This window comes from Rhinolophus sinicus, linkage group LG12 (genome assembly GCF_036562045.2).
Source record: "Rhinolophus sinicus isolate RSC01 linkage group LG12, ASM3656204v1, whole genome shotgun sequence".
Taxonomy (NCBI): domain Eukaryota; kingdom Metazoa; phylum Chordata; class Mammalia; order Chiroptera; family Rhinolophidae; genus Rhinolophus; species Rhinolophus sinicus.
This window is the reverse complement of record NC_133761.1, coordinates 67,190,637-67,204,664: the sequence shown is the minus strand read 5'-3', so window position 1 is coordinate 67,204,664 and position 14,028 is coordinate 67,190,637. Positions and strand designations below refer to the sequence as shown.

Here is a 14,028-nt window from a genome sequence, read left to right as displayed (position 1 = left end):
GCGGAGGGGTCCACGTTCGGGGAGGCACAGCGCGGCTTGGGTGTCAGAGAAGGAAGAAGTTGTAAATTACTGCTGCTGGCAGACTGGACTGCAGAGAGATGTACATCCAGACTGCGATGCAGTAAGGAACTTGAACTTGGGTGCACAGACGTGTTTCAAACAGAAGCTTCTGGTAGCCGTGTGGGAGACGGGCGTGGGGAGCAGAGACTGATGCTGGCAGGAGACCCCCCATCGCGGAGCCTGCGCTGAGGTGCAGGCAGGAGACGGTGAGGGCAGGAGAAAGGCAGCAGCCGCGGGCATGCGGGCGGAGAGCTGCACCCAAGCGGCACAAAGGGGTCGTATCAGAAGGGCCGGGAGCTGCTTTTTTCCCATGTGGGGTGTTGAGAGGAATGGAAAAGTCTAGACTGAGGCTGAAGTTCCTGCAGTGTGTGCGTGGCACTGTGAAGTGACGAGGTCGTTGCAGCGGTGACAAGCAGCCAGACGGCAGTGGCTGGGGCACGATAAGGGACGAGGAGACAGCTCACTGGGCTCTGCAAACCTCGGGAGGGCTGTCGGAGTCGGGGAGGGCTGTGAGCTGGAGGGCAAGCTTTGCCTCTGGTATGGTTTTGTTTCTTTACAGGATGAAAGAGCCCTGGACATTTTTATAGGAATCAAAAGTCCTTCATGGCGTGAGGTTCTAAAGGAGATGGGAGAGGCTGGGTCAGGGCACAGGTGCTGACAGTACAGGAAATATTTCCAACGATCGGTAGGCAAGTTGTGTAAGAATTCAGAGGACGGGGAAACGGCCATACAATGGCCAGTCCAGCGTCACAGAAGGCATGAGATCTGAGTTGGGCTTTGAAGCCAGTGTAAGATTTTGGTAGGTGGAGAAAAGGGAACGTGCTTTCTGGGAAGGAAGAATTGTATGAGAGTAAAGGTGGGGGAGTTCGAGGTGCCAGAGGACGGTGGTGGGTCTGTTCCATTGGAGCAAGTGGTTTGGAAGGTCATAGGAGGTGAAATGGGAGGGGTGTGTTACAGTTAGTTTATTGAGCTTAGCATCCAGGCCAAGGAGTTTGAGTTTTATCCTGGAGGAAGTGCGAGGGCATTGAAGGTGCTTGGCCAGGAAACTGACATTTTGAGAATAGCCTTTCAGGAGAGTGAACCTGGCATAAGATGTGAACGGGCTGAAAGCAGGAAGAATTGTTGGCAGGCAGCGGGGAGCTGCCACAGTCGTTCTGCTGTGAATTGACGGGGAGACAAACCTTCATTTACGGAGACTTCACATAGAGCGATTTTGGTGTTTAATGTAGACCGTTCATTTTAAGTGAATTTAACAATTCCATGCTTGTGGTTATGGTCCATTTTTTTTCTGACTTCTACTAGAAAGCAGGCATCACATTTCAAACGGACAACCACTTGCCACATCTTGTGAATCTCAGTGAAGACCCTCAGCTGTCGGAGATGCTGCTCTACGTGATAAAAGAGGGAATCACGACCGTTGGCAAGTGTCGCCCAGGCTCCTGCCACGACATCCAGCTGTCTGGGGTGCTGGTGGCTGACGACCACTGGTACGTGCGACTTGGAACAGAAGAAGGCACCTGTCCTCTCAGCAGGCTGCGTATTGCCGTGACGTGGGACTTCCTGCACGCGCGCATGCCTTTGCATTGATTCTGTGGTCTAATTCTTCACATGCACCTTTTACCAGGAAAAAGCCATTGTCTGTGTTTTGTAGGGATGACATGGGCGCAAAGTGAAAACGCTCTCGTTTTCGTTTGGGTGTGTGTGATCTGGTGGTGGAAGGCACGGTGTCTTGGAATTATAATCACAGGCAGGAAATTAAACTTCTATCCGTCTCATGTGGCAGGAGTTTTGGTTAGACTGACAAATTAGAGGTTTTCGTTCCCGGTGAATTTTGGTCCTATGAATTGAACGATTTTACAGGTACCGTTTGGCAATAAGATATGGGAACTGTCTGGGCTCCACGTTGTGTTTTCAAGGTTTATCCATGTTGATGCCCTTTCATTTTCAGTGCTGCAAAGTATTTTATTGTGTTTGTTTATCTGTCTCTTATGTTGCTACAATCTGTCACATTTGTTGATGGGCAGTGTGTGGCTTGTAACTTTTTGCCCACAATGTTGCAGTGTGTGTCTTTGTAGTGTCTGCTGGTACAAATGGGAAGGCTCCCTCCTGGCAGCCTGAGCTGTGAGCCCCCAGGGCAGCTGCGGGAACTGGGAGGCCTGGCCTGCCAGACAGTCACCTCCAGCTGTGACAGTCTTTCTGTTTACCCCCTGGGCTGCGTAAATACTGTGATTTGCTAATTATGCCATCATCATAGTTTTTACAGTTTGGGAAGCACTCTTAAATTGTGTGTCTGAGAGCAGAGATATTAGGTTGCAAGATATGTACGTGTTCAGCTTTACTTCAGGTAATTTTGAATTGTTTTCCAATATGGTTATTAGTTTCTACTCCCATCGGCATTGACGGTACCTGTCACTCCACACTCCTGCCAACACTTAGTACTGTCAGACTTTCATTTATGCCGGTTGGGTGGACAAGATATGGTACCTCACTGTGGGTTCAGTTTGCATTTCCTCCACTAACAATCTACTTGAATGTTCTCCGGCCGTTTTTGTTTGTTCTTCGGTGACTTGCCCATACGCATCTTTGTCCATTTTTCAATGAGATTGTTTTTTCCTTAGTAATTTCTAGGAATTCTTCATATACTCTTGTTGCCAAGCCTTTGTGGGTTGTATGTGTTGTAAATGTGTTTTCTCCAGGGTGTGGCTTGTCTTTTCACTATCTTGTGCCTTTAGGTGGATCGAAGTTCCGTTTTATTGCAATCAGTCTTCCTTTGTGGTTGTCAATTTTTGTGTCTTGTTTGAGAAATCCTTCCTATACTGAGGTCATAGAGATGGTCTCCTCAGTTTTCTTCTAGGTGTTTTGAAGTTTTGCTTCCACATTTCAGTCCTTATGTAGTCTGGAGTTTTTTGTTAGGTGTGAAGTAGGGATGTAAGTGCATTTATTCTCCATGTGAATAACCACGTGTACCAGGACCACATATGAACTAGGATGTTACTTTTGTGACCTGCAGTGTTCAGACAAAACACTTCCAAAAGTGTGGGAGTCATACCCCATTGTCTTAATTACTTGAGCTTTAGAATGTCTTTATATTTGACATGGCAGAGCCCCTGCTCTTCAGGTCCTTTTGCTCTTCTGTTAACTAATTGTTTTCTACAACAAAAAATCCAGCAGTATTTACACCAGTGGCAAAGATATAGAAAACATTCCCAAAGAATTTAGAGCCAGGAGGGGACTGGGAAGAGCCTGTATTTCCCCTTTCAGTACCCTCATCCGTGTTTGTCTCACTAGACAGGAGCTGGGTGAGGGCTGGTTTCACTGTCTGTCTTCACTGCTGAGACAGAGCTGGCACGTGGGAGCCCAGTGAATGAAAGACTTCAGTACCACAATGCACATTGATGTTCGATGGTCTTGCACACTTAGTGCTGAAAACTAGAAAGGAGAGCGAGCTCACTGAGCTGGAGCCCTTCTTGACTGTAGCATCTAATTCGGGCCTTGACAGACGATGGGGATAGGGAGAGGACCTCCCGTGTTGAAGGAAAGACTCAAACAAAGGAAGGAAACTGTGTTAAGGCAGATTCGGGTGGGGCTCTCCTGGGGCAATAGTGGCAGATAAGGGGGCTTCCAGAAGGCGAGGCCAAGGGGTTTTGATGGCGCCAGGCACCTGCTCTGAGGGCACCTGCTCTGGGGCACCTGCTCTCTTCCAGCCACAGTAGGGAACTGCTGTTCTCTAATCACAGACCTGGGAGTCTAATCAGCAGCCAGAGGTTTGGGTCAGGGCTCTGCTTTGCTGCAGTTTCTTTTCTTTCTGTCCAGTTAGCCCAAAGGTAAATTGGACTTTGCGGTTTCCTTCCTAGTCTCTGAACGAAAGACTGAGAGGAACAGAGCGTTTCTAGCTGACATTCTGGTGTCATCGTACAGCCAGCGTCCAGTGAGATTCTCTTAGCTGCACGCTCTCCTGTCTCTAATAGCCCACTTTTCGTGAGAGGAAAGTGTTTGTTGTTTGTTCCAGTACTTAAACTCATAGAAAACCTGAAAGTTAGAAAAGTGAAAAATAAGAACACTAAAAGACTTCCATTTAGAGATAAACCATTGTCAATATTTTAATATGGTTTTTTTTTTGTTTTTTTTTGCGGGCAGGGCAGGTTTTTTTTTCCCCCCAAAAAATAAATGCAATGAGACCTCTTCCTTCCACTGGTGGATAGAATTTCTAGAGAGGCCAGGCTTTTTCATCAACACATCAAAATCTAGTTGGAGGAAAGTAAGAGAATTTTAAGTCATTGTCACAAATGGACGTGAACCTTAATGCAAAAGAAAGAATCCTCTCGGGCTCATCGTGTGTTGCTTTTTTCTTCCTTTGGCACCTGTCCTGTAATAGTAATGGTGTGTTTCTATTTTAACAGTACTGTCAGAAATTTTGATGGGACGGTGAGTATTGTCCCAGTTGGGGAAGCAAAGACATACGTAAATGGAAAACATATTTTGGAAGCCACAGTATTACATCACGTAAGTTGGCCGGTGCCAAAATGTTAAGTTGCTTGGCTCTGGGCAAGTTGTTCAACTTATTCGAGTCCCAGTTTGAAAATTGGCTTTTCTATTTGTTCATGAACTGCCTTTTTTTTGTGCAAAGACAAAAGTTCTGAACGAGGCCCGCTCTCAGCATTGTTCCGTGTCCAGTGACAAGCCGGGCTTTACGGTCAGGCCAGACACGGTCAAAGAGCTGGCCCTGCCATTTGCTGTGTGACCTTTGCAGAGTTACGGTGTCTGTGTAGCACCTCTGCCTGCACACCTGCAAGCGCATTTTAATGATTGCAGTGGGAGAACTGGCAGAAAGCAGCCTGTTGCAGACACACCAAGACATACGGGCACTTCATCTGTGTCCTGTGTCAGGCGGGGAGGACAAAGGACAAGACCCGTGTTCGGGTCTTAACAGTGGCTGCAGCCAGGCAGCTCGTGAGAGCTTCTTACTGCTGCTAGGAATCCCCTTGTGCCTTAGTTTCCTCGTTCCTAACCTCTGGATAACAATGTGTATCTCCTGGGTTTGGGAGACATGAGTGACATGGGATGTATGTAAAGTGTTTAACATAGTTCTAGGCGTGTAGGAAGCGTTTCATAAAGGGCGGTTGCTGTGCTTTCTATGTTTATCATTACTTGGACTGACTGCATTGAATGACAGCACAGTAATGTGGTTCAGACTCGCTTCCAGCAGTAAATGTTTTGTGTGCTTTAGGGCGATCGGGTGATTCTCGGTGGAGACCATTATTTTAGATTTCATCATCCAGTGGAAGTCCAGAAAGGGAAGAGACCGTCCGCTGCAGAGGCTCTTACGAATGAGGGTCCAAAGGACTTTGAATTTGCAAAGAACGAGCTGCTCACGGCACAGAGATCGCAGTGAGTGCTGTTGGGGTGAAGCAGTAAGGCGGGGGGGGGGTGGTGGTGTGTTTCTGCAAAGTCAGCTCCCGCGAGTTGCTGGGACTGAACCTTTGGGTGCTGATTTCTAGGGACGTAGCCTTGTCTCCTGGTGCATCTGTTCATTCCACTTGTGTCTGCCCTGTCCTACTCCTGGGACTAGAAAGAAGAGTTGAGACTTAGCTCTCACGCTGGAGGCAGTCATCATCTCGTGGGGTGACAGACACACAGCAGGGACAGAGCCCGGCTCCGTGCGGGGACTCCTGGTGCCGGCCGGGATCAGTGAAGCTTTCTAGAGGATGACAAGACATCCCCTGGAGTGGAGTCCTGACAGACCATTAGAAAGTAGCCAGCAGAGAAGGCGGCGCGGGGCGGGGCTGGGCTGCACCCGTGTTCTTGCCTTTTGCCCAGTTTTAGCTCGTGCAACATTGTAGGATTTCTGATGTAAGCAGTATCCTCATAGACGAAATGGTTCTGTCTTAAAGGATATGGGCTCATTCAGGAACTGTAAGCAGACACGAGCTAGACATGGTCAGAATGACATTTTTGGGGAGACCACCAGGACCCGAGCCTGGATGACAGGCTGCCAGTGCAGTCAAGGGACGACTAAAGCAAGATGAGTGCTGTGTGCTCGGGGAGGAGAGACCTGTCAGAGGGGGAGGCAGGGCCCCGTGACCAAGGGGAAGAGGAGGAGGTGTCGGCGTGACGAGGTGGGTGGGGCGCGTCCTGCTGTGTCCTCTTCAGTGTCTGAAGGTGCTTTGCTCTTGCTTTTGTTGTACAACATGCACAGCACAGAACTCACCTCTAAACGATCCCTAAGTGTCCAGTTCAGTGTGGTCAGTGCAGCCACATTGTAGGCCACCGTCACCACCATCATCTCCAGAACTTCCCCGTCTTCCCCACTGACGGTCTGTCCCCACAACACACCAACTCCCACCTTCCCTGGTAACTCCTGGCCCCCTTTCTTTGGACATTCTCATTTTCAGTAAAATTGGAAATGTCTGTTATAGATGGTTCAAAATATGCGGTACAGTCTCTGCTTTATCAGCCCGTGTCACGTGCTTTTAGATGCATTTCCTTATTTTCCTACTCTACGACCTAAACATGAAAGATACTGATACATGACATAACATTTTTGCTCTAATCACTGTCGGTTTAACATAAGAGACCCTTATTTTGTGTTCACTATAATAAGTCTACTGTTTACTGCAGAAATCACCGTAACATCACGTTTTTCCATAAGTTATTTTCCTTAAGCATCAGAAAAGTACATTAACTTAACTATCAGGCAGCTGCAATAGTAACTAAATTAAAAATAAGCAAATTTTTTTCATCCTTTAATTTTGTGTGTGTAAACAATTCTAAAGCTAATAAAAATTTAAGAACACTATTGACGGACTGTCAGAAATTGAGTTTTAAGATACAACCTTCTGTTTAATGGAAAACGTCCTAACGTGGTGCAGAACGTTAAATGAAGAATTCGTGACAGCACATCCTGTGAATGTTTTGCTCTTTGTAGACTGGAAGCAGAAATAAAAGAGGCGCAGCTGAGAGCGAAGCAAGAAATGTTACATGGCATCCAGATCGCGAGGGAAATGGCTCAGCAGGAGCTCTCTTCTCAGAAAGCTGCGTATGAAAGCCGGATAGAAGCACTGGAAGCAGAGCTGGTGAGAGGCAGAACTGGTTCTCCTTTCTCTGCCCTTGGCCCCCGTGACATGGGGCTGTGATGTGCTTATGTCCTGTGACGTGTGGCTGTGAAATGGTTATGTCCCGTGATGCATGGCTGTGAAATGGTTATGTCCTGTGACACGTGCTTGTGAAATGGTTATGTCCTGTGACACATGCTTGTGAAATGGTTATGTCCTGTGATGCGTGGCTGTGAAATGGTTATGTCCTGTGACACGTGCTTGTGAAATGGTTATGTCCTGTGACACGTGCTGTGAAATGGTTATGTCCTGTGATACGTGGCTGTGAAATGGTTATGTCCTGTGACACGTGCTTGTGAAATGGTTATGTCCTGTGACACGTGCTTGTGAAATGGTTATGTCCTGTGACATGTGCTTGTGAAATGGTTATGTCCTGTGATGCGTGGCTGTGAAATGGTTATGTCCTGTGACGCGTGGCTGTGAAATGGTTATGTCCTGTGTCGCGTGGCTGTGAAATGGTTATGTCCTGTGACACGTGCTTGTGAAATGGTTATGTCCTGTGACACGTGCTTGTGAAATGGTTATGTCCTGTGATGCGTGGCTGTGAAATGGTTTTGTCCTGTGACACGTGCTTGTGAAATGTTTATATCCTATGACGCGTGGCTGTGAAATGGTTATGTCCTGTGATGTGTGGCTGTGAAATGGTTATGTCCTGTGATGCGTGGCTGTGAAATGGTTATGTCCTGTGACACGTGCTTGTGAAATGGTTATGTCCTGTGACACGTGCTTGTGAAATGGTTATGTCCTGTGACACGTGCTTGTGAAATGTTTATGTCCTGTGACGCGTGGCTGTGAAATGGTTATGTCCTATGATGCGTGGCTGTGAAATGTTACATCCCTAGGAGTTGGGGGAGTGTCAGTGTCAGCGCCATAGGGCGGCTTAGCCTCCGTGATGTTTACTTGAGGAAACACGTTGGTGGCAGATCCGTGCCTGCTGGAAGAAACAGAAAATGCAGGAGCTTCTTATAGGTCCTGTTCTGTTTGAGCTCTTGTGTGTTCCCTGGTCCTCTGTTTCTCGGAATTCTCCCACGGTCAGCTCAGCATCACAAGTAGACCCTTGGAAGCGCTACAGTGATGAGTGTCCCCAGGGGCCATTGTCACTCCTGGTATCACGCTGGGCCCTGCGGCCTCTCTCCATGGCCTCTTGCATTCTGAAACCCATTTAGGGGTGAGGACTCGCAAAGGTTTGACTGGTGATGCTTATTTTTGGTTAGATTTGTTACCGCCCATGGGGAAGAGAAGCTACAGAGCAGCTTTCTGTTAGTGAGTCAACTTCTTGTGCATTGATGAAAGAAAGGGACCTTTTCTACATTTTGGCTACCTTTTTATAAAAAAATGGTTTGTAATTTTGTTGTAGTTATTTTTTATTATTGTTCTTCAAAGAAAGAAGAGTCTCAAAGGAAGAAAATGCAGGAAATTAATAACCAAAAAGCTAATCACAGAATTGAGGAATTAGAAAAGACAAAGCAGCGTCTTGAACAGGAAATATACGTCAACAAGAAGCGCTTAGAAGTGGAGACGTTGGCTGCAAAACAGGTGATTTTGTCTTATAGCGAGTGTGAGCTACTTTGAGGAAAAACTGGATTTTTCTCTTTTTTTCAAGAACTTATAGCATCTGAATAGGAGGTAGTCAAGCCGTCTCCAGCTGAGAAAGGCCTTTCTTGTCTGACAGCTGGTGTCCTGGCTCTGCCCAGAGACCTGCCTCTGCGTCACACACGTATTTTGAAGAGGGCACAGCTGTCCTTTCCAGCTGGTTCCACTGCACTTTTTTTATGCATTCACAGCTGTCCTGTGATCGGTCATGCCAAGTAATGTAAAAAGAGAAACAGTGCAAGGGCATGAAAATGGCAGGGAGAAAGGCACAGCTCTCCCCCCAGCCCCACCCTGATGGCGGCGGGGCCACCTGCCCCGGGGACTCCTGAGGGCCGGGGGCTCGGGCACCGACCTGGCATCACTGAGGGCACAGCACCTCCAGGGTCTGCGCGTTCACCAGGTTCCCGGACTGAGGGCAAAAGCAGGATGGCAGTGCGTTACCACTGCCCGTCCCCTTTCAGTCAGCCTCTGGCCATGCTTTCTCGTTTCGTGAGGGCTTCCCAGAGTGGGGCCCCCAGACCAGCAGCGGCCATGGCACCCATTAGAATGCAGGTTCTCAGGCCCCAGGCGGAGCTGCCGGCTCAGAAACTGCTTCCGCAGGGAATTCTGGAGGCCACTGACGATGGAGAGCGCGGTGCCCATCGCTGTGTCGGTTGTCAGAGCTTAAGCTCAGCTTTACTCCAAGGGGCAGTTTTGTCTCTTTTCTAACTTTGTGGCGGGAGTGGAGGTAAAAGAAAATACCTGTAGTGACCCTGGCATTCGGATGCCATGGAACATGGTGGTCAGACGTCACTCGTCAACCCTAGGACACCAACGGGTAGTCGGCCACTCGGAGTTTCAGGAGAGAAAGCAGAACTGGTTCCATCTCGAAAACATTGATTAGTGGGCTGTTGTAAGGCTTGTTGTGGCAAGTGAGGCTTTTGGTGTCTATTACATTTCACTTTTTTATTTAGAAAACAGATGTTCTTGAATATGGGCTTTTTTGAGCAGTTTTTTCCCTTTTTTTTTTTTAAAGGGTTTCTTTTTTTTTTTGGTACTTCTTATCAATAAGAAGAAAAAGGTTAATCTGTGTCATCAGAAATTCTGAATGATTTTGTTGTAGGGAAAAATCATTTTATAAAACTACTTTGTCAATCATTTTTGAAGGCCTTTTATACTCAATAGAATATGTACCGTGAAATGAGAGGTTTAGTTATGGTGTCACCATTATCCACCTGGCTTTACAGTCTCGCTCTTTGCATATCTCATGTGTGGGTCTGAATGAATATCACTTAGGCTTTAGAAGACCACAGCATCCGCCATACGAAAATTCTGGAAGCCTTGGAAGCTGAGAAGCAAAAAATTGCTAAAGAAGTGCAAACACTGCAACAAAGTCAGAGCAATAGAGATAAAACTTTTACAAGTGAGTATATAATGATTTTACCCAGGCATTTTCCAATGCTGTGTATGTTATTTCATATAATACAGGTTAGAGTTAGTTGCCTTTGTCTATTAAATGTTTTATTCTAGACATTGCTAACTTTTCTGGGTCTAAATAAATTGATATAGTCACTTTTTAGAATAGTTATTTATAGTATTATGTTAATGTGTGGCATGTTTTTAAAAATACCATGTTTTAGTCTGATCCTTAATTCTTATATCTAGACTGTGCTTAAGCACTGAGTACTTCACTTTCTTTTCCATTTGGACATTAATTTTTGTGAACATTCTTACATTTCTGTGTAGAACACAGCATGTTTTTAACGTAAACCTTTTTTTTCATGATGGAAAATTGCAAACGATAAAAGGAGAGCGATGATATAATAAAGCCTGATGCACTTGTCACCCATTTCAGCCATTATCAGCACATGTTCACTCTTGTATCAGTCATACTCAGTCCCCCTGCCTCCCTGGATATTGTGAAGCAAATCCCTGACACCTTATCACTTGGTCTGGAAATACTTCACGGTGTGTTTCTGCATTAGATAAGGGCTCTCTTTTCTCTGTCACTTTAAGCATAATTATGGTAGTTTTATCGCACATTAAATATTAATAGTAATTGCTTATACTCTTTAAATATCTAGGCCATATTCATATTTCCTGGGTTATTTCATAAATACTTTTTAATATTAGGTTTGAATCAGAATGCAAGCCTGACCCACATATCTATCGTGCTTGGTAGCTATGCCCTTTAAAAGTCTCTTTCAATCTGTAAATTCACTCTTGTCTGTCTCTTTCTCCCTGTCATTCATTCACTGGAGAAACCAGGTGCTGACCGTGGTTCTGGGTTTTGCTGATTGTGTCTCCACGTGTTACTTAGCAGCTTCCTCGCCCCGTATTCTCTATAAAGTACAGTCATTTCTACAGGCCCGTTGCTCAGGTTCAGTTTGTCCGCAAGAAGCCTTCGTAGCCGTGTTGTATACTTTCTGTAACTTCTATTTTGAAATTCCTTTGAAATGATTTATACTCTTTATATCTGTTGCAACAGCTAAAGAAATACAGTGTATTCATACATTTTTTTATTTCTCTTAGGACCTAAAACAGTACCTTGCAGTGAATACTTGATTTTTTTTATTTATACGAATAATGAGTTTTATCCTTTCAAAAAATGTGTTTATAATGGAATACTGGTTATAAGTTTGAACAATATAGAAAATATTTACGATAAAGCCTTAAATTTAAATTAGGAAAGTGGAATTGTGGATCAAATTGTTTCCCTTTTTATGTCCTGATATATCTCTATCTATTTTAAATTTTCAGACAAAATAAAAAAAGGATTACGGCTCTATATAAATAAGGCTGAAGTATACTTTTAGAAATTAGGGGAAAAAATCTTTAAAGATAGTAGATGGGAAAGCATTGTCTTTGGCATTTCCTCTCTCATGAAATTCTTATCCTCTCAATGTCAACTTCAATTGTCTTCAATGCCGCCACAGAGGAAAGACCTCATTTTATATGAAAAATATTTCATTGTACCAACAAGGGTTGAAGAAATTAGTCAAATATCAGCCTTGCCTCCTGGAACACGTAGTTAAAGCCGTTCGTTTCAAGTCAGGTGTTTTTTCAGGAATTGTTCTGCCTACTGATACGTTAGAGCTCATTTTGTATTTGAATGTTCTCTGTGCTTTCTCTTAGTCCAGACAAACTGGAACTCCATGAAACTCTCCATGATGATTCAGGAAGCCAATGCCATCAGCAACAAACTTAAAAGATATTATGTTTTTGGCAGGTGAGTAACTGATTAGCCTAATCGCAAAGTAATTCTTTGTTTGAAAGTGGTTGACCTTCCTATTATTTATTGTTATTATTATTATTAGTTTCTCTAAAGACAAGGTATTGTAAGTGCCCGTCTAGGAAAGAGCAGGTATCAGATGCCCCAGTGACTCGTTTAGACTCGCCTTTCAGAGCTCACTGTACCGTGAAGGGCTTTCAGCAATTAACATGCTACTGTATTTTACAAACAGAACTATCTTAGATGCCTTAGGATTTACTGTTTTTCTTTGAGTTGAAAATTTATCAGTGTTTTACAGTATAAAAGAAATACACCTTATTAAAATTTTTTGGATTTGTAAATTTTTATATAAGAAGTTGTTTTAATGCAGCATATACTGGACATGACTAGCACTACCTATGGGAAGGTTTCATCAGTGGCTGAATTTGTACGGGAGTTCTTGTAATTCAGCAAGCTCTCAGTATAGATGGGCGTGTGTGTTTCCCGATGAGTATCTCCTGTGGTTTTTCCTGCAGACATGAAGCGTCCGATGGGGGAAGTGGTGCTGACACGTGCGTCCGGGTGCGAAATCTGCGGCTGGGCATCTCCACCTCCTTGAGCCTGGAAAAGTTCGAATCCAAGCTTGCAGCCATGAAGGAGCTGTATGAGGTCTGGTGTTCTTAAAATCTCTCTAGACTTTTTGAAATAAAAAATATGAAAGTGATGTGTTCTCAGTAAAGAAAGTTTGGCAAATGAAAGAGAAAGCAACTCATGTTACAAAACCAACCAGGCATGAAATTAAGTATATTTACTTTACTTTTGCCTGTAGATAGGGTTTATTGGGTTCTTTTCATATAATTATGACTGTAATGGAGAAATTTAGTGCTGCATCTATTGGTATAATTGTGTGTTTTTAAAATTTTACATTTAAGCTTAAGGGAAGAGGAAATGTGAAGACATAAAGCAGTTTGCATCATTTGAAATGATCTGCAGTGCCTGATAATGTGCGATTTTACGTAATTGTGTGTACACGTCCCCATTGCTGTGCTCTGGATGTTTCCAGTGGTTTGCTGTTTTAATAGCCACAACTATAAGAATACCTAGACACCTGTTCGTTTTTAATACCTTATTTCCTTGTCTTCTACTTTATAAAATTGTACCAAAAATATGATTCTTTTTATCATACTTTGATGCTCACAATTTGCTCTCCAGGAATATTGCTACTTACCAATGTTACAAGTGTGTTTTAATTACAAGTGAATCTGAGGGTTTGACTCTTTGTTTCGTTGTGGGAAAAGTGCATGTTCATGTCCTTTGAATTTTTAAACAGCTGAAGTGTGGGTAATGAGTTAATACATTTATAAAAGTTCTTGCATATTTTGATAACAAATCTTTATTTTATAACATACATTGTTCCCCTGCTTATGTTGGCTTTTTCTTGGTTTCATTTTGTTATGCAGGCATTTTTAATTTGGTGTATTTGAATCTATCAGTCTGGAGATCTTACTGAAACATTGCCCACTTCTCTGAATTTTCTTTAAATTGTTTTGTAAACATTTACATGTTTGAGTCATGTACAACAGTGTTTCCCTGAAAATAAGACCTAGCTGGACAATTAGCTCTAATGCATCTTTTGGAGCAAAAATTAATATAAGACCCGGTCTTATTTTTACTGTAATATAAGACGAGGTCTTATCTAACATAATATAAGACCGGGTCTTATATTAATTTTTGCTCCAAAAGAAGCAGTAGAGCTGATGGTCTGGCTAGGTCTTATTTTCAGGGAAACACAGAATTTATTGTGGTGTACTTGAGACGTATGAATGTAAAGTTAATTTTTCTCTATATTATTATCTTATCCCTAAAACATTTAATAAATACTTGCAACCTGTATTAGATTGTTGCTACTATTTGTTAAATATTTCACATTTAAATAATGTGGCGCTATATGGAATTATATTTTACACTACTTAGATAGTAATAATGAAGATATTATACATTAAAACTTATGGGACATTGCCAAATTATAGCCTTAATGCTTGAGTTATTTAATGAAACAATGAAAAGAAAGTA

The 14,028-nt window shown here is 43.7% G+C and overlaps 1 protein-coding gene across 1 annotated transcript in view; it reads left to right on the top strand.

Moving 5' to 3' along the window:
- Positions 1-14,028, top strand: part of KIF14 (kinesin family member 14) — a 43,812-nt gene that overhangs the window by 16,825 nt on the left and 12,959 nt on the right. The window contains exons 14-21 of the mRNA XM_019750799.2: positions 1,363-1,547; positions 4,461-4,563; positions 5,288-5,448; positions 6,986-7,133; positions 8,556-8,708; positions 10,041-10,167; positions 11,880-11,973; positions 12,492-12,624. Coding sequence (XP_019606358.2) covers positions 1,363-1,547; positions 4,461-4,563; positions 5,288-5,448; positions 6,986-7,133; positions 8,556-8,708; positions 10,041-10,167; positions 11,880-11,973; positions 12,492-12,624 — 1,104 coding nt within the window. The remainder of the gene's footprint in view (positions 1-1,362; positions 1,548-4,460; positions 4,564-5,287; positions 5,449-6,985; positions 7,134-8,555; positions 8,709-10,040; positions 10,168-11,879; positions 11,974-12,491; positions 12,625-14,028) is intronic.